The sequence below is a fragment of the Lytechinus pictus genome, chromosome 5 (genome assembly GCF_037042905.1).
Source record: "Lytechinus pictus isolate F3 Inbred chromosome 5, Lp3.0, whole genome shotgun sequence".
NCBI lineage: Eukaryota > Metazoa > Echinodermata > Echinoidea > Temnopleuroida > Toxopneustidae > Lytechinus > Lytechinus pictus.
Window position 1 is genome coordinate 11214903 of NC_087249.1, and position 20351 is coordinate 11235253.

The 20351-nt window shown below is 38.5% G+C and overlaps 1 protein-coding gene across 1 annotated transcript in view; it reads left to right on the forward strand.

Annotated features, from left to right (window-relative positions):
- LOC129261791 (uncharacterized) overlaps positions 1-20351 on the forward strand; it is a 36305-nt gene that overhangs the window by 13954 nt on the left and 2000 nt on the right. The window contains exons 11-23 of the mRNA XM_064099328.1: positions 408-521; positions 1677-1934; positions 2557-2726; positions 3272-3346; positions 4395-4581; positions 5031-5242; positions 6585-6809; positions 7861-7985; positions 9482-9650; positions 10704-10806; positions 12678-15071; positions 16380-16448; positions 18361-18516. Coding sequence (XP_063955398.1) covers positions 408-521; positions 1677-1934; positions 2557-2726; positions 3272-3346; positions 4395-4581; positions 5031-5242; positions 6585-6809; positions 7861-7985; positions 9482-9650; positions 10704-10806; positions 12678-15071; positions 16380-16448; positions 18361-18516 — 4257 coding nt within the window. The remainder of the gene's footprint in view (positions 1-407; positions 522-1676; positions 1935-2556; positions 2727-3271; positions 3347-4394; positions 4582-5030; positions 5243-6584; positions 6810-7860; positions 7986-9481; positions 9651-10703; positions 10807-12677; positions 15072-16379; positions 16449-18360; positions 18517-20351) is intronic.

Sequence of the window (20351 nt, forward strand, 5' to 3'; positions counted from 1 at the left end):
CTTTCTTGTGGTAAATGATATTCACCATCAAATGTTCATTGGTGATTATTTTGCGTTTAAGAAAGGTTTACCAGTCGTTCTTATAGTCGATCCTAACTTACGAACAGCTTTATGGGATACCTACCTGGGATCAATTGCCAATTTGTGATAAATTGCTAGACTGAAGATTGATTATGTGACCAATTGTTGACTTGCATTTGATCCCAAGTTTCTTGCAACCTCTCAATAGCCAAAGTTGTGAAATATCTTGTGATGATGTAGAATGAGATCCCCAAATTTTTACCTAACGTTTCTATATCTAGCATCAACATTATTTCGATTATCGTCATTTTGTTTTACAGATGTTTGTCAACATTATGTCAATAAAAAAAAAATCACATTTGTATTATTGGATGTTTCATGAACAGATTATCCATTCAACACCTACTCGCAACGTGTATCGGTCCCTACATATCTTTTGAATCAAACTGGAGCCATTCATGTAGTCCCAGACTCTGTTTCAGGCAAAGTAATTGTCACTGGTGAGTAGCTTCTCTTTTATATTCACTCATCCACAAGTGCTTCTCAGATAGTTTAAAGGCCGACGCATGCCTTACCCTTGGTCTGCGACGCAATTTTGAAGAAAAAAAACGTAGTAGAATTTGATACTAATATTGAGACCTGAAATATCTTATTACTGTGTAATGTTCTAAATCATCATACAGAAACTTATGTTCAAATCTGTGACTATGCTATCATCCTTATTGGTTTAAAAATGAATTTAATACCTAGTCGTAAATATGTCATAGCAATTGTACGATGGGCTACAATTTGAATTCGATTTGGCCTTTATTCCAAAATAAACACTTGCAATTGTCAAAAAAAATTATCAGTATTCTATTAGTTCATTTGAATCTCATCCAAAATTGTTATGTTAGTGTTCTTTCAGTTAATTTGAACCTCAGATAAAAAGATACTTATCTTCCACATTTTCAGGAAATGAGCAAAATGCCATTTGATAAAAAATTTGATCGTGGACTGCTCGTAAGGTTTGCGGTGGCCTTGATACTACTAGGGCTAACCTATTTTATCTACTATCAATTTAATCTGATTGCCCTGTGGGGTACACAACACGTGACCTAATTGTTTAGAGTCTAATACTACTCAGGCTTACCTCTTACTTGGTCTGATATAAATTTGGTATAATTGCAGTTTGGGATCCACAACGCGTGGTTTATACTCACTAGGTCTACAATTGGTCCTACTTCTCAGATAGTCTAATGATACTTGGGCTAAATCCATTTGGTCTAATTGCTGTTTAGGGTACACAATGCATGGTATAATGGTTATAACACTTGGTCCACAAGCAGGTGGTCTACTTCTTAGATAGTCTATATATTGGGCTATACCTTTTAATTGGTTCACTATCAATATGGTCTAATTGCCACTTGGAGAAGTGACTTTCTTTTGGTAAATAAAGGTAACCCACATTTTTGTGACACTTTGCATAGAAGAAGCGAGAAGTTGATGGCGTTTTCTCACAGCGGCATTTTTTTTTTTGGGGGGGGGGATGAATTCCTTTATTTCACAAAATACAGTAGCCTACAAGTTTGAATATGGATCACAGGGAATGCAATATTATGAAATATACCACTCGTGGTTAGCCTACAAGTCGTGTACTATCATTTTGTTATCAGGTGATATGCTTGGCCCAAGCCTGGAGAATCTCGAGCACCTGATCCGCCTTCCAACCGGCTGCGGAGAGCAGAACATGCTCGGCTTTGTACCCAACATCGTGGCCCTTGAGTACCTGACAGCCACCAATCAGCTCACGGATAAGAACAGGGACAAAGAGGAAACGCTCAAACGCAACATGAGGGTCGGTTACCAACGGGAACTCAACTACCGCCACAGAGACGGCTCATTCTCCGCGTTTGGAGAAAGTGATGAATCAGGTAGGTCAGAGAACTTTTACAAGATGTTGTGTTCAGTCATTGAATATGTCTGAAATATAGAATTTTGTCTGACTAGCACAGTGGCGGATCCAAGGGGGGGGGGGGTGGTGTGTACCAAGGGATGTGTACCGCCCTCTATATTTTCAAAATTGCTCATTTAATATACATGTACATAGCACCCCTTCTTTTTTTAAATACTGGATCTGTCATTGGACCAGCTTAATTCCCATGTTTGTTGGTGAAATAATACAATTTTTGTTATGCTGATCTGAAACTTGTTTAATACTTAGGGTTTTATTTCAATTTCAGCAGTCCCAAGTATCTCAAGGATTAATTAACTCCTGCAGGAACTCGGCAGCTTAACTTTTTGTCTCATAATGCCAAGCTGGTAACCAAGTACATAGAAACATTTTGCATCTAGGTTCACTAGTCATAGTGTATATTGTGGCTGACCTTAAAGTAGACAGAAATTACTCTTGGGCCTTTTTTAGTCAAAGCAGAACTAATGGCAGATCAGGGATTCAAACATGCAACCTCATGGTCAGTCATGAGTCCAGTGCTCAAACCACTAAACCACATGACCACATAATGGTTTTGCTTCCCCTCTCTCTCTCTCTTTTAGGTAATACCTGGTTGACTGCCTTTGTCGTGAGATCTCTAGCTCAGGCTAGTAAGTTTATCTATGTGGACAAGGCCGATATGAATGTTAGCATGGCATGGTTGAAGAATCTGCAGGATCCAGAGACCGGCTGCATCCAATCTGTCGGTCACCTCGGCTACAAGGCTATGATGGTAGGCAGATTGTGTTAAAAGATATCTTGAACAAAATGATCAACCCCTTTTGCAATGTACACATTTGTACAATCAAATTCAACAATTGTGAAGATTAGACTTTCCGTTTCCTTTAAATACGGGAGAAACTAAGAAATGGCTAATCCTTGTTTTCGGTTAACATCTACTGTATCCAATAATATTCAGAATCATTGGTGTAATATGGAAATTTAGGTTCATAGAAAATATCATAAAAACAATTTTTACTCTTCATTTCACATTAAGTGTGCAAAGGGTTAATTATTCAGTCATGTAAATTGAATCAAGTTTCAGGTGCAGATGAGATTCAAGAGATTTTCTTTTTGGGGCTTACAGCTCTCTTCTATCATAACCATATGATTGTTGTCAAAATTTTGTAACAAAATTTGTGTACATATAAGGAGTGTCTTCCAGTGCTGCTTTTACCATTTTTCTGTTTTTCTTAATCCTATTAATCTTCTCTTATTTTTCAATTTCCTTCCTTCTTTCCTTATCTTTTTGCTGCTTTTTTATTTTTCTTGACACAGGGCGGTGTGAGCAGTGAATCCATGTTGACTGCTTACGTCATTGTGACTTACCTTGAGGCCGGCCTACCTGCTGATGTAAGTAAAGGCATTGGGTGTTCGGTGTTGAGGTTGGTGTTTGTTGTTGGAAGCACAATTTAGATTGTCTTCCATAGTTCCAACACATAATCGAGTTTGGTGTTGGTGCTGATGTTTAAAGCACTGTCTAGGTTACTGTCCAGGCTCCAACACATAATCAAATTTGGTGTTGGTGTTGGAAGCACTATTTAGATTGTCTTCCATAGTGCCAACACATAATCGAGTTTGGTGTTGGTGCTGATGTTTGAAGCACTGTCTAGATTACCTTCCAAGCTCCAACACATTATCAAATTTGTTGTTGGTGTTGGAAGCATTATTTAGATTGCCTTCCATACATGTAGCTCCCACACCTAATATTTCCTACTAGTTGCAGTAAATTTCATGGCCTTTAATTTAGATTAACTCGAAAATTGTTAATAAACACTTTTAGTGTAAAATTAAAGTCTTGATTTTTAATGAAGTTTACTGAGACTCATGTAGGCTTATGACTTTATGTAAATCTGGTTTCATTCATTGCAGGCATATATTGTACCTTCCTTTGGTACAAACCGATTATTACTTTTAAGATAGGAAGGTCTCCTTGTTATACAAGCCTAAACATACATGGATACCAAATAAAAAAATAGTATCAAATTATTTTGGAGAAAATGCTCTTTCAGGACATGTTTCATTATAGTTATGCGTTCATGACAAGAACTTTATTGTGGAGCGTCCTGGCCCAGTGGATTCGTCTCCGGACTTTGAAATAGAGGGTCGTGGGTTCAAATCCCAGCCATGTTGTAGTTTCCTACAGCGAAGAATTCATCCACAGTGTGCTGCACTCGACCCAGGTGAGGTAAGTGGGTACCAGCAGGAAGTAATTCCTCAAAAAGCTGTGTGCACCGGAATTGGTAGCCTGGCTTAGCTGGGGTAATTACAACAGCAGGGCCCGCAGGGAGAATAGTTTTCGGAATTGAAGTGGCTACCCTGGGTAAATATACTGTTATTATTATTATTCATTATTCATTATTTGGTCATTTCTGAGATGTTGATTTTTTTTTAATTGTAGGATGAAGGTGTAGTGAAAGGCTTAGAGTGTGTGCTAGCAGACCTGGATTCTGTGGAGGATACGTATGCCCTGGCTCAGATAGCGTACGCCTTGGCTCTGGCAGAGAGGAGTTTGGAAACTGACAGCAACCTAAGTTCAAAACTCGATCAGGTCCTGACTAAACTCAACGAAAGTGCCGTATCTGAAGGTGAGACTCTGCTTTGACATGTTAATAATAAAAGTAATAATAGTAGTGATGATAGTGATTATAACAACAACAACAATGATCGTAATAATATGAGATTCATATACATGTAGTGCACTTTCTATCTTAATAAGGTGCTTAAGGTGCTTCATGACAAATTGGACTTATGGTGGATTACAGGTTCGAAACTTGAACAATAAATACATAAACAGATGTCTGCTAAAGAAAAACACTTTGGTACAGGTATGTTTTTAGATTGCCTTGAAGGTGGTCGCTGATGTCTGGGTTTTCAAACTATGCAGATGAGAATTCCACATCTTGACTTTTTTGGTTTATGATGATGTTAGCACTGACTAATATCATATTCGAAGTTAAAGCAGACCTTAGCATATGGGCCATTGTCGGTGACAGTGTTGTGTAATCACTCAGAATTCTTGTATTTCATATGTCAGGTGACTTACTCTACTGGAATAGCAACCGCCAGGCGTCTCAGTCCTCGTACCGCACGGCTTCGACCAGTTCTATCAACATCGAGATCAACTCCTACATGATCCTGACCCAGTTCTTGCGTAACACGCCAGATGTTGCGCGCCAGAGGACATCGCTCACTGTCCGTTGGTTGATCAAGTATCGGGGTGCACAGGGCGGCTATGGCTCAACACAGGTGTGTATAAGCTCACAGACTGTTCAAAGATCACTACTTTACATTCGCTCTGTCTACAAGCAGTTGGTTCTTCTGTCTGTTGCGCAACATATCCTTCACAGCGAAGACCTCTTTGTGTGAATTGCTTTGCATTTGTTCAGTAGTTATGTTTACATCAATATGATTTCGACTTTTTTGTTCCTTCTCTTTTTTCTTTCTTGTATATATATGCACATATGAACAAGTTGACTATATTTACTTCATTTCCAAGGGGGATCCACACTTTACAAGCTTTGCTTTTTAGTGGATCCCCCTCATTTCCATTTATGCTCAATATTATTCTGTTTTTTGTTTTACGAAGTAAGAATGCTTGTCTGTAAAATTGTACTTGATTTGTATTACTTGATATTACTTTGTATTATGTTTTGAATGGAAATGGAATAAAGAATTGAATTGAATTGAAAAAGTTGTAATACCATTTAGGGTAGACCCAGTTGGTCTACTATATCTTTGGTCTGCTCTGCATTTGGTTTAAAACCCCATAGTCTAATTATCATTCAATCTTATGCCCATTTGGCCTAATTTCCACTATGTCTGCTTATAAATTCTTACTTCGTCAAATGAATATTTGATTCATAAACAGTTCATCTAACCGAGCAGACTAAGCGGTTATTAGACATAATGGCCCGTATTCTGAAGTCAGGTTTGACTTAGACCATGGTCTAACTCTCTGCTAAAATTATGGGGAGCCAAAAATTAAAAAAAATCTGTTTTGATTGTATATATCCTGTGTCTAATATTTTGCTTTCATAATGAAGAAAAATACTTCAAACTACTTAATTCATCATTCCCAGACAATTATGAAAAATTTGGGTGTGATATGTGTCAATAAATTGGATGTGAACTGTGAGGGAGTTGTGCCCCAATTGGCTCTCCATAGTTAAACCACGACTTTAAACCAGGGTTTAATTTAAACCTGCGTTCAGAATACAGGCCAATGGATGTAGCTTTATTTGGAAATTATCCAAAATGGTCAATGTGCTAAATGGCAAGGAGACCAAATAGGTTAAATTTGTCAGTGAAAATTAGTGATTATTTGTTTTATTAAACACTCCCCTAATGTCAAAGCAGGCTAGGCTTAAAATAAAGTTATTAAGGGACTAATCTCAATCAATGATTAGCTACCTATGATGTAATTTGTACCATGTGTTTATCTCACAATCGGTGGTGCGAGGTTAGGCAAATTATGAATGATTCATGAAGCATCGCGTCTGATTTTTTCTGAGGTTTTGGCCCCGAGCCAATCAGATGCAAGGCTTTCAGGACATAGTTGATGGTAAAGATTCTTTCCATTATCTTACAGGACACTGTGATGGGTCTGACTGCCCTTGGTAAGTTTGCGGCCAACACCGACCCGGAAGTATCTTTATACATAGATGCTAAGCTTGTACGTCCCTCGGGCATGATCACCAGTCGACGATTCTTTGTCAACGACGTCAACAGAAGGCAACAGAGTGAATATCACTTTGATGGGATGTTGAGATTTGTGAACATCAGGGCCAGAGAGTCAGGATGTGCTTTGATCCAGGTAGTGTATAGTTCAGTTCAGTCCAGTTCAGTTGAGTTCAAATGATCTAAATCAGTTGAGTTCTGTAGATCAAATTTAGTTGAGTTCAATTGATCCAATTCAGTTTGAGTTCAATTGATCTACTACAGTTGAATTCAATTAATCCAATTCAGTTTGAGTTCATTTGAGTTCAATTGATCCCATTCAGTTGAGTTTCATTGATCTAGTTAAGTTCAATTGATCCAACTCAGTTTGAGTTCAATTGATCTACTACAGTTGAGTTCAATTAATCCAATTCAGTTTGAGTTCAGTTGAGTTCAATTGATCCCATTCAGTTGAGTTTCATTGATCTAGTTAAGTTCAATTGATCCAACTCAGTTTGAGTTCAATTGATCTACTACAGTTGAGTTCAATTAATCCAATTCAGTTTGAGTTCAGTTGAGTTCAATTGATCCCATTCAGTTGAGTTTAATTGATCTAGTTAAGTTCAATTGATCTAAATCAGTTGAGTTCTATAGATAAAATTTAGTTGAGTTCAATTGATCTAGTTCAGTTGAGTTCAATTGATCTCAACTGAGTTCGATCAGTTCAGTTGAGTTCGATTGATTCAATTCAGTTAAGTTCAATTGATCCAATTCAGTTTGAGTTTAATTGATCTACTTCAGTTCAGTTTAGTTGATGCAATTCGGTTGAGTTCAATTGATCTACATGTACTTCAGTTGATCCAATTCAGTTTGAGTTCAGTTGAGTTCAATTGATCATATATCATAGACATATATAGTATCAATAGATTACCGGTAATCCTATGATTCCCATATGCTTTATGCAGGGATCACACAGTTTCATTTAGGCAATTTGTTAACCTATTGACTGCCTAAATTCTGTAACTCCAATAGGCTCTGTACAATGATCACCTAAATCCAGAAGGCAGTGTGTTACCTGTTGACTTCTCAATTCTGTAATTCCTTAAAGCTTTTTATAGCGATCATCCAGTACCTGTAGGCTTTATAAGTTTTAAGTAAGTTTTATTAATGTTGAATATATTTTTCTGTTCCATCTTCCCCCTTCTTAGATTGCCATGAACTATAACGTGATGCCAAGTGAGAAATTACCATCGTTTGCACTGAAGAATGCTGTTGAACCCCTGAGAAGCAAGAAAGGAGTCTGCAGTGACTACAGGATCACTATCAGTGTCGGGTAAGATGATAATAAACACGCAGTTCTTGTTTAGCGCATATCACATTAAGACATACTGTCCCTCTGCGCTTCCAAAGGACTTGGATATCATTACCCTGGCTTTAGCCCTGTAGCCTTTTACAGCGCAGAGGCATTTCAAGAAATAAATTCCTGCCAGGTACCCATTCATCTCACCTGGGTTGAGTGCAGCACAATGTGGATGAATTTCTTGCTGAAGGAATTTACCCCTGGAATTCGAACCCTTGACCCCCTGTTTCAAAGTCAGAAGACAAATCCACTGGGCCAGAACGCTCCACAGATCAATCTAGACCCAATCGCTTTCAATTAATTACATTTTTTTTTGTACAGTTCAGCCTCTCTTATCCGGACACGTTAGGACCAGCCCAATGCGGATAAGGAATTAAATATCCAGATATTAAATACACGCAGCTGGCTCCCCTATGGTAGCTACACGTAATACGCAGACAGTATTCACTGCAGTATCAGCGCAAATTATAGGCGTTTTTTACGGTCCAAATGAAATCGATTAGCTACCAAAACTCTTGGATAATTTACCTGCTGAAATGATTGAGGTATATATAGAGCATACCTCGAAAGAAAGAGAATCACTCGATAAAACTAATTATTAAAATTTGATCATCGCGGCGAGCATCGCAACTTTGCAAAGTCAGCCATTGTTATGACTGTAGGCTCAAACATGATAGATGGCGCTGTCCGTATTGAGGTCTAGCGCTAATAATAGTGAGACATGTGTTGTTTTATCCCAGAAAAAAAGAGAACATAATGAAATGGTTGTGCTGCGCCCTCATCTCCTGGAAAATTATCCTGTCTAAGTTATTTTGGTGATTTGGATAAGATATTTTCATAAAAAATATTGTGGTTGTAGGTAGACTATATTCGAAAATGTATGTAATGAAAGTGAGTTTGCGTAGGAGTTTTGAGTTGAGATTGAAATCTCATTTCTCCATGTACTAGATTAAAAAAAGAAATATCTCAGCAAGTGTGCGTCCGAATAATAGAGAGATCTGGATAAGGGGAGGCTGGATAAGAGAGGTTGAACTGTATATAGTAAATCTTGCAATAGGGAGTTTTTGCAACCACTACGCAGACGCCTTTTGGAACGCAGAATATCTATTGTCAAAAGCCCTTCATGGCAAAGCAGTCTTTGTAAAAAATTGGTGATTCAAAACAGCAGTGTCGTCCTTGACTCTGGACAGACAGCATATTTGCAATTTTTGTCTGGTCCAATTGTGAGGACTATCTGCTTTCTTGGTCCACCAATTTAAAAACAAAACCTCTCAGCTAGCCATTGTGATTTGACTTTCTATTTTCAATAGATTTTAAACCATGTTGCAGAATCTGTTCCCGTTGCAATCGCGAATACTCCCTAATGGTGAAGGCATGCCATCAATAGTTGACTGGATGTGATTGACTACCCATTTACTTGTTATTAATGTATTGGAGACGCATGTTTATTTTCATTTTAATTTACCTAGTTATAACAATGATGCCCCGGACGAGGAATCTAACATGGCATTGGTTACCGTGGTACCGCCGTCTGGATTTTACCCAATCAAGTCTTCTTTAGAATCGCTGGCAGACAGATACCCTGCCATAAAGAGGCATGAAATAGATGGGGAAAAGATCAACTTTTATTTTGACAGTGTGAGTATGATATCTCAGCGACATAGCTGTTCAGTTATATTTCAAAGATTTCAAGTGACATTATATAATAAACATTTATCTCATAGAACTGTAATTCTCTAGGCCCTGCCATACAAAGGGTTGCAATTGATCCAATTAATCACATCTAATGATAGCTAGTAATACTTTAAAAGTGATTTCTGAATACGAGGATGCATATATGTATCATTGCCCTGACAAGTCCGTGTACAATACCGGGATATTATATTTTTCTTATATTGAAAACTCTGACAATAACATTGATGGATCGGTAATGTTAAGAAAGGGCCATTGGTATCTTACTTGAAGCTTTGTTTGTTGTGATTTAATTGTGATTTGTTAAAACCTGTTGAAACCTGCAGTTGTAAAAGATATTGCTTTATTAGCAAGTTGATATTATCAAGACTTTAGTTCTCCAATATGCAAAATTGGTATTATATTTGTCTTTCGTTGCAGTATTTTTCCTTTTAAATTCTATGCATTAGAGATGAAAAGAAATTGATATTTTTTCATTCTACAAATACAATTTATTAAAAAGCTTTCTAGTAAGTTACATGTACATGATATGAATGTAAACGTACGATATCTAATCTAGTGTGGTTCTTGCATTAATCAGGTAATCATTTCTATGAAACAATCATGGACTAAGCTTCATGATATGCTCCAATTGTGTCATCTATTGGATTCTAATTTTACCCTGGTTTGTTAACATTCATGAATCATTATTTTTTAAGTGTTGAGTACTATAATAATTATTTATTTAAAGTATATATTGATTGCTTGGTAGTCATGTAATCATGGCCGCCAGCACAGAGGATTGTCTTTTGTGTTTTTTTTGGGGGGGAGGGACGCAACAATAGATGTCCCCCCCCCCCCCCCCCCCCCCCCGAGGAACAAAAGATAATCATCTGCGCTGATTGCAATGCATGTAGTGAGAAAACATGATCAGTTTTAAATGCAGTTTTTATATTGCTGCATTTATTTGTAATTATACATGTATGACAATGATTCGGTTGGTAACGCTTCTCATGGCAGCTTGATGACGAAGTGCAAGTCTTCAGCTTCGACGTGACCAAAGAATTTGATGTGGAAGATGTGAAGCCGGGTTATATCACTGCCACAGATTACTACGAACAGAGTGAGTGATCTTTTAATGACTTAACATCGATATCAAGACCGTTTTATAGAATTCAAGAAAACCAAAACCCAAGGAGAGAATGAATCTGAGAAGAAAGAATAAAATTGGAGGATCGGTTTAAAACAAGCTTCACCAAATTGGTTTTAAAATAAGAGAAATATGGTAGTTTGAAAAGTATGGGGATCCTCACATTGGCAAACATCCAAATGGCTGATTTGTGGACAACTTTCCATATTTTGTACAAATATTTTCAGATTTTCCCCCATTATATATCTTTTGAGTTGTATCTTGCCACCTGAGCACAATGGGAGGAGTAAATCACCATAAAGTGGCAATCTCTGAAAATTTCTTCACAAAATGAGTTCTGAGGATCCCTACAAAAAGTGTTGCAAGACTTCTCAAGTTTCCATAACTCTCTGATTTTGTAACCGATTTTGATGAAACATGTTTAAAATCAACTGCTCTCATTTTACTCTTTTCGGTAAGATTGATTTTCGCAAAGTTATGAATTAACTTTGCCAAAAGAAGATTATTTCCATCTGACAGAGTGAGATATACCGTCTCTCTCTTCCAAGTTTTCAGTCAGCGGTACCTGAAATTTGTAGTCTGTCTAAAATGGTGACAAACAAGTTTTCCTTTGACCGTGCCTGATGATGGTGCCCAACAGGCACACGGTGGTGGTGGCCATGCCAAGAGGAAAGAATTCTTGACTGTTTGACGGTACCCTAATCACAAAAAAAAGAGGGTGGAATTTTGTTAATCGAACTAGAACAAATGACTTTACAAGGGGAAGACTGGATAGTCAATAGATTTTGCGCTTGGGAAGGGCACCCGACAGCGTTGGGTACGTACAGGTATATGCATTCACGTAATCGTCATTTGTGGTTGTGTATAAAACATATGGGGGAGATGATAGAGGGGTGTAAGAGAGGGTCATTTTGACAAATTTTTTCCTTAAAAAATTGGTTACATAACTTGAGATGATTATGTCTTAGAGATTTCTTGGGAAAGGAAAGGTGGCATTATCCCCATGTGAAAGCGCCATGGTGTAGCGGTTCTGACTCTCGCCTTGTAATCAGAGGGTCATGTGATCGAATCCCACCATGGCTTAGCGCCCTTTGGCAAGACGTCAATCCACACATTGCCACTCTCACCCAGGTGCTAATTGGGTACCGGTAGGAAACAACCGTCATTGTGGTTGGTTTAGCAAGTATGCGCCTAACAGGGTGCTTGAAATGCTATGAATCCAGTGACCGGGTAATAATAATTGTGAAGCGCTTTGAGTCGTAAATTGATAAAGCGCTATATAAATGCCAATTATCATTATTATTATTATACCCCTGCATCCTCTCCATCACCCTTCTATCATTTCCCCCAATATATTTCATACACACCCACCCGCCGATGTGCGAAAAAATTTACTCACTCGGCCCTTTGGGCGCCCTTCCCCATGTACGAAATCGAGCGTTTCAACGAATTGACAAATTGAGTATCCAGTCTTCCCCTTGTAATGTCTACGACTGGAATCAAACTCTAGGCCCTGTTAACGTAAAGACATACAATTTATATTAACAAACGCTTGTTACTTTTTTTATACGAGATTTGTCTTTGACTTATATAATTATTATTAATTCGACAATTCAGTATGTGTTTTATGTTACAGTGTCCTGTAGATATAGCTTGGCAGCTATTCTATCTCAATTAAAAAAAAAAACATCATACATGTGAATTTAAGTTTGTTGTGAGCATTTCAATGAGGTACATGTATTGACCAACATTTTGAAATGTCAGTGTTCATGTAAACATGCACATGTGCCAGTATTAGATCTTTACAAATTTTATTTATATATATATTTTTTTGTTCCTTACAGGTTTGACAAAATCGGTTGAACTTGATATAGAATGTGACCCTGAAGCAGAACCAATTGATGATGAACTCGTTGTTATTCAACCTCCGGTTTTGATAGAAATAATCCCACCACCACCTCCTCCACCTCAGGTAGTTGTTGACCAAGCCCAATCAGAAGGAGAAGGTGATGGATTAGGTGGAGGAGATGGGGAAGGAGAAGGGGAAGTTACAGATACAGGAGATCCTGGTCAAAGTCCTGAATCTCAGGAAGGAACACCCTTCCCAGGATTTGGTTTCCAAGGTAGTGGGAAGGACGATGAGCAGAATGTCAGCAAACCTGCGGAAGCAGTCGAGGACAAGGACACCGCTGGGCAGGACAAGCAGGATCCAGAATCCAAGGATACAGAGGCACAAGGAGCTGATGAAGGAGAGAAGGAAGGGGATACCACACCTGAAGGAGATGCAGATAAACCAGCCAAGGCTACAGAGGAAACTCCTGCAGAGCTCAAGACCGATGCAGTTGTTGATAAACCTAAGAATGAAACCGATCATTCAGTAGTTGACGAAGGTCCAATGGCCACTGACAAAATGGTGACGGAGATTATCTATGTTGAAGAAAGTGAAGGCACTCAAGCTGCTAATGGCACAGAAGCCACTCCAACCTTTAATGCCACAGAAGGCATTCCTGCTGTTAATGCCACAGAAGCCACTCCAGCTGTTAATGTCACGGAAGGTGCTCCGGCTGTTAATGCCACAGAAGGCACTCCGGCCGTGAATGGTACAGAAGGCATTCCGGCTGTTAATGCCACAGAAGCCACTCCAGCTGTTAATGCCACAGAAGGCGCTCCAGCTATAAATGCCACAGAAGGCGCTCCAGCCATTAAGGCCACAGAAGGCACTCCGGCCATAGATGGTACAGAAGGCACTCCGGCTGTTAATGCCACAGAAGGCGCTCCAGCTGTTAATGCCACAGAAGGCGCTCCGGCCGTTAATGCCACAGAAAGCATTCCAGCTGTTAATGCCACAGAAGGCGCTCCAGCCATTAATGCCACAGAAGCCACTCCAGCTGTTAATGCCACAGAAGGTGCTCCGGCCGTTAATGCCACAGAAAGCATTCCAGCTGTTACTGCCACAGAAGGCGCTCCGGCCGTTAATGCCACAGAAGCCACTCCAGCTGTTAATGCCACAGAAGGTGCTCCGGCCGTTAATGCCACAGAAGGTGCTCCGGCCTTTAATGCCACAGAAAGCATTCCAGCTGTTAATGCCACAGTAGGCGCTCCGGCCGTTAATGCCACAGAAAGCATTCCAGCTGTTACTGCCACAGAAGGCGCTCCGGCCGTTAATGCCACAGAAGCCACTCCAGCTGTTAATGCCACAGAAGGTGCTCCGGCCGTTAATGCCACAGAAGGTGCTCCGGCCTTTAATGCCACAGAAAGCATTCCAGCTGTTAATGCCACAGTAGGCGCTCCGGCCGTTAATGCCACAGAAGCCACTCCAGCTGTTAATGCCACAGAAGGTGCTCCGGCCGTTAATGCCACAGAAAGCATTCCAACTGTTAATGCCACAGAAGGCGCTCCGGCCGTTAATGCCACAGAAGCCACTCCAGCTGTTAATGCCACAGAAGGTGCTCCGGCCGTTAATGCCACAGAAAGCATTCCAGCTGTTAATGCCACAGAAGGCACTCCAGCTGTTAATGCCACAGAAGGCACTCCAGCTGTTAATGCCACAGAAGGTGCTCCAGCTGTTAATGCCACAGAAGGCACTCCAGCTGTTAATGCCACAGAAGGCACTCCGGCCGTTAATGCCACAGAAGGCACTCCAGCTGTTAATGCCACAGAAGGCGCTCCGGCCGTTATTGCCACAGAAGGCGCTCCGGCCATTAATGTCACAGAAGGCACTCCAGCTGTTAATGCCACAGAAGGCGCTCCAGCCATGAATGCCACAGAAGGCGCTCCAGCTGTTAATGCCACAGAAGGCGCTCTGGCCGTTAATGCCACAGAAGGCACTCCAGCTGTTAATGCCACAGAAGGCACTCCGGCCGTTAATGCCACAGAAGGTAAAGAGGTGGGAACAGTTGTTGTAGGCACGGAAGAAATGGCAGTAGTGACAGAGGTTGTGACAGTTGCTGAAGGCACAGAGGTAATGGCAAAAGGAACAGAGGTTGTGACAGTTTTAGACAGCACAGAGAAATCAGAGGTAACTGAGAAAGCCGCAGCAGAAGAACCCAAGGAAGTGGTCGCAGGAACAACAGAAGAAGCAACTCAAACACCGTCCACGCCGCCACCTCCAACTGACTTCGATGAATGCACTGTTGAGGACATCTGCCCAGCAGGCTCAGAATGTGTCAACTTCCCTGGTACTTATGAATGCCGATGTATTGAAGGCTACACAGAAGACGAAGATGGAAGCTGCCATGGTAAGATAATTGTCTTCAAGGTTGTCTTCAAGGGGTTTTCCAGGCTGAAAAATACCTAAATGAATCAAGTAGAATTAAATCGGCTAAATGCTGGACATTTCATACAAATTTGATTAATGATAACAAAGTTATTGGATTTTTTTAAACGGTTGCATGCTTGCCATCATGATATGCAATTAAAGTGGGCTGATGACATGTCCCCAATTTCATATTTTCATTTGTGTGTAAAACAAATGAAAATGAATGTCTCTTTTGAAAGAAAATAATTTTCACTAATGACGATCTTCCACATTAAATTTGTAGTTACCGTATTCATATTTTTACATTCTGGTGCGATGAAACTAGAATAGATGAAATTAGAATAGATTTAATTTCATATGATATATTACACAGTAGTAAGTTGAGAGACAACATCGGCTCACTCATTTCATATTATGAAGACAGGCCTGTTTCACTGAATTAAAGAAATCTTTCAAAATGACATAACTTTGTTATTTTCATCCGTTATTGATGAAAAATTTTCAGGGTTTATTTTTCTAATATAACTCTTACTGTTCAAATCTTATTATTTTCAGCTTGGAGTACCCCTTTAAGGTTGTTTTAAAAACAGTTCATTCGACTGATCTAACATTTCCTTTGCATTCATCCAAACCGTTATATCAGTCATATTTGGTCTAAAAAATTTTTTTTTGCGTTTTACAGTAATGAAAGTACAAGTCCTTCTCTTTACATAATCAAATTTCTAGGCAGCAATTAATTTTTGTTACTGAGATATGTGGGGATTTTCAAGGAGATGCCATACAGATTTTTGATAAAATGTGCAAATCCTTTTGGAAACATGTCCTGAAGCAAAGCAAACAAAAGCTGCGGACACTTAATATGCAAATGTGTGGTCAGCCAAACCTGCAATACATCAAATTTGCACGTGAAAGAATGATACGACATTTGATCGCGCCTATAGAAAATGTGGTCAGGGTTGTTGAATTCCCTAATGCATTTTTGTACAGGGAAGCTTGTAGCTCTTTTGCAGTATTTTCATCTGATTCTTGGTTTTGTGTAAAAATAATGATACCAGTGTCAAGCAATTGACTTGGTATTTTGTATCATGTAATAGTTTCCCAAATTTTGTATTTTTATGATTAATTAACTTCATGTAACTGATACGTTGGACTTCCCCTTTAATGTGCGAGAAAATGTCAACTCTGTTTGATGTTTATGTGTCTTTTCTGGTGTCAGTTGGTGAATTTGGCATGGTACAGTGTAGAAGTAAAATTCATTTTATTCAAAACCTTATGTGTAATTATGTAGATTGCCCTAGATGTGAAGAAGCCTCAATCCCAGAAGATGGAATGGACAGATTCTGTAGCTCAAACTTTGGTGAGTGGATTTTTATAGGCCAGTCCTACGGGATGTATTATGATATCACGCTCGGTGTCCGTCCATCCGTCCGTTAACTTTTCCTTGTGAACGCGATAACTTCAGTTTAACTTAACCTAAGCTCATATAACTTGGTGTGTACGATACTAGCATGGATTGCAAAAATCCTCTTTATTTTGAGGTCAAAAGGTCAAGGTCACACTGACATGTTTTCATCTTACCCTTCTGCAGTCCTTGTAAACGTGATAACTACAGTTTAACTTAATGTATAAGCTCATATCATTTTATGTGTATGATACTACATGTAGCATAGATCCCAGGAATTCTATTGATTTTGAGGTCAGACGGTCAAAGGTGAAGTCGCCACCTTCCACTTTTCTTGCTTGACCAATAACTCCATTTTCCGTGTTACAGGCGGGCGTATTATGTGCTTGCCTTAGCAACATTCTTGTTACTATTTAAATTCATACTGTGATCATTCATATCTGCTTTCAGGGGCGATGTCATTGTATTTTGATGGGGGGGAATGGGGAGACGAACAAAAGTGACATTTTTGTCTCGATCAATTATAGAGGTAATATAGACTACATGACCACTTAAGACATCTATTGCCCATTTTTTGAAAATAAAATATGTTTGGCCTTTTCCCACTACTTGTAAAATATCAGAGGAGGGGGGGGCACTGGCCTACTGATGTGGGGCCATGGACTCCCCAAAATTTTCATGACCAAGGAAAAAAAAGGGGGAGAAAAAGAAAGAAAAGGAGAGGAAATGGGGTGACAAATTATGAATTATTAAATATTATGCTAAAAATTGTCACAAAATTAAATGTTTGTATTAAAAAGGTCAGAATGTTTGCTCACTGCTAAAAAGGAGGTTGAGAAATCTCTGTTGAACTCTGTTAATTCCATAGTGAAAATTGCATTTGATAATTACATGTCAATTTGGCATGCTCTTATGGACAAAATGCACAACTAGAATGAAATTAATGAAATGACAGATATTTGTATAATATTGACTGGCTTTGACGGGAACATTAAATATATTGCCTGCAACGGAACCATATTGGCCTAAGTCTTTAGATGAGGGCATTATGGCTCTCTCAAGGGCAACTTGATGTTCCTCGAAAGAGGAGCATATCAATGTATTTCTTCGTATCTGTAGCTGTGAAATGTATAATTCAGGCTATTATTTGGAACAATATATATGCCTGTTTGCTTGTCACTACTTCTGATTTCTGGTTATTCATAAACTTAATGAAGTAATCCTTGCTGAGTTATTGTGGTGTAATTGTTACGCCCAGTCACGCACCATTCATGGCGCGCACATACACCTAACACATAAAAATTTTGCACTTTTGTTCGATCAGCTGGGAATGCATGCATCATCATGCACTGCGTAGAGCTTCGCCACGCTTTATCTACATTGTGTTGCTTCACAAACTGGTCCCAACCAGATTTTGCGAATATTGAAATCGGCTATCAAAATTGGCTCCTACTGTGCAAGCGTGCTGACAAGAATATGGCAAATGGTTGCCCTCTGTTTTTGTACAATATTCCATTCAGGCAAAACTCGAAGAGGGCACCATGGCAAATGTTTACCACATTGGTCTCGTATTGAATGTAGCGTACAAATTTATGACTTATTATTCAGCTGCTAAAATGCCTTGCATAGGTAATAATGTTATATAGACACATCAGAGTGAGGAATATGATTAGGAAATGTACCAAAGAGAAAACATAAATATAAACATACATGTATGTACATGTGAAACTTGTTTGATAATGAATAGTTTTTAGTGCCTTATTGCTGTATAAATTGTGAAGAGAAGAGCGAATGACGTTCGCCTGCTTCAAGAAATACTTGAACCTACATGTAGTTTGATAATTCATATTTTTGTATCTTATTGCAGTATACATTGTGAAAAGGAGAGCGAATGATGTTCGGTTGCTTCGAGAAAAACGCCACTATGATGAACTGCTCACCGGTAAAAATAGAGTCGCCCTTGACTATGAATTTCCTGATAGCTCGTGCAGTGGCCGATGTGATATGTTTGAAGATATGTCAGGTAGGTCAGCGGGTTTTGTTTGGAAATCATGAGTCTTATCTGTTTTCATGGGAAATATCCTACCTTTTTGATTCACTCTAAGATGAAATCATATTTAACAATGTGATATAATATAATTCCACACTGTGGACGCCTCAAAATTTTGATTTCTCACAGTGTGTTCACATAGTGGTCCCTTTTGAGGAATGCAATAAACTCTTCTTGAATAATCAAATTTAATCGTGTGAAAAGATTAGTTTATAGTGTGGACACCTCAACAGTTTGAGTGATCACAGTATTTTCACATAGTGGATTATGTGAAGGTGTGATTTACATTGTTAAAATTCTCAAATGTGTTAATGTGAACACACTACAGACACTTCAGTATTTTGAGTTCTCACATAATGGACTGTGAAAATGTGATTCACCATGTTAAAATTAACAGAGTGAAGTTCATTTCACACTGGATACTTCAGCATTTTGAGTTCTCACAAGTGTGTTCACAAAAAGGACCCTGTGAAGAATGCAGTAAACACTTCTTAAAATAAAGAAATTAATCATATAAAAAGATAATTTCACATAGTGGACACCTCAACAATTTGAATGATCACAGTGTGTTCCCATAGTGGACCTTGTGAAAAATGCAATTAACACTGCTTGAAATAATGAAAGTTAATCGTGTGAAAAGATTAATTTTATACTGTAGAAATCTCAACAATTTGAATGATCACAGTGTTTTCACCTAGTGAACTATGTGAAGGCGTGATTTATATTTGTTAAAATGTGATAGTGTGAAGGTAATTTCACACTGCAGACACTTCAGCATTTTTTAAGTTCTCACATAATGGACTATGTGAAAATTTGATTCACAAAAATAATCAGATTTAATAGTGTGAAGTTCATTTCACACTGTGGATACTTCAGCATTTTGAGTTCTCACACTGGAGAGACATAGGAGAACGTCTTGAATTATATTATATTTCCATTTCCACTCATATTGTATGCATTATATGACCTTAAACTTTGTATCCTTAATCCTATACTTGCACCAGAAGAAAAATGCCCTAATACACGCAGGCCAGTTGGCTGCCTCTCCTATGATCATATAGTATAATTATTGCAGCAGAGATGATTGGTTTGCATTGGGTACATGAATTATATGAAAGATGGCATATTTATTTGACATATACATCCCAAAGCAACCGTTTTGAATTATATTATAAAATATTCATCAGTAAATTCATTTGTTAAATCCTATTACCAATATTCATTGAATCTAGATCAGAGTTTAGTTATTTATGTCTTATTTCAATATCTTATATTTTATCAACTATTGTATGTGTATTGTACGTATCGATCATTTTTTGTAAATTGTACGCAATTCAGCCGTAAGGCTGCTATGTGCAATGTTTTTTATACTGAAATAAATAAATAAAACTGTGTTCACACAGTGGATTATGTGAAGATGCGAATGCGCTTCACACTTCTTCAAGTAATCAAAATTAATCATGTGAAAAGGTAGTTTTACACTGGAAATCTCAACATTTGAGTGCTCACAGTGTGTTCACATAGTGGAATATATGAAGATGTGATTTAGGCTGTTAAAAAAAAATCAAATTAAACATTGTGAAGATGCTTTCACACTGTAGGGACCTCAGTAGTTTGATTGTGCAGTGTATTCACATAGTGGACTATCACATATCAATTTTCATGTTTGTTATTCTTAAAAGTAACATGTCAGGGTGATTATCCCTTTTTGTTGAAACTGGAATTGGGTGCCTGCAATGAATATGTAGATTAATTTATTTGATGGGGACAAACTTCTGATAGGTCCTGTGTTATTTTGATTAACACTG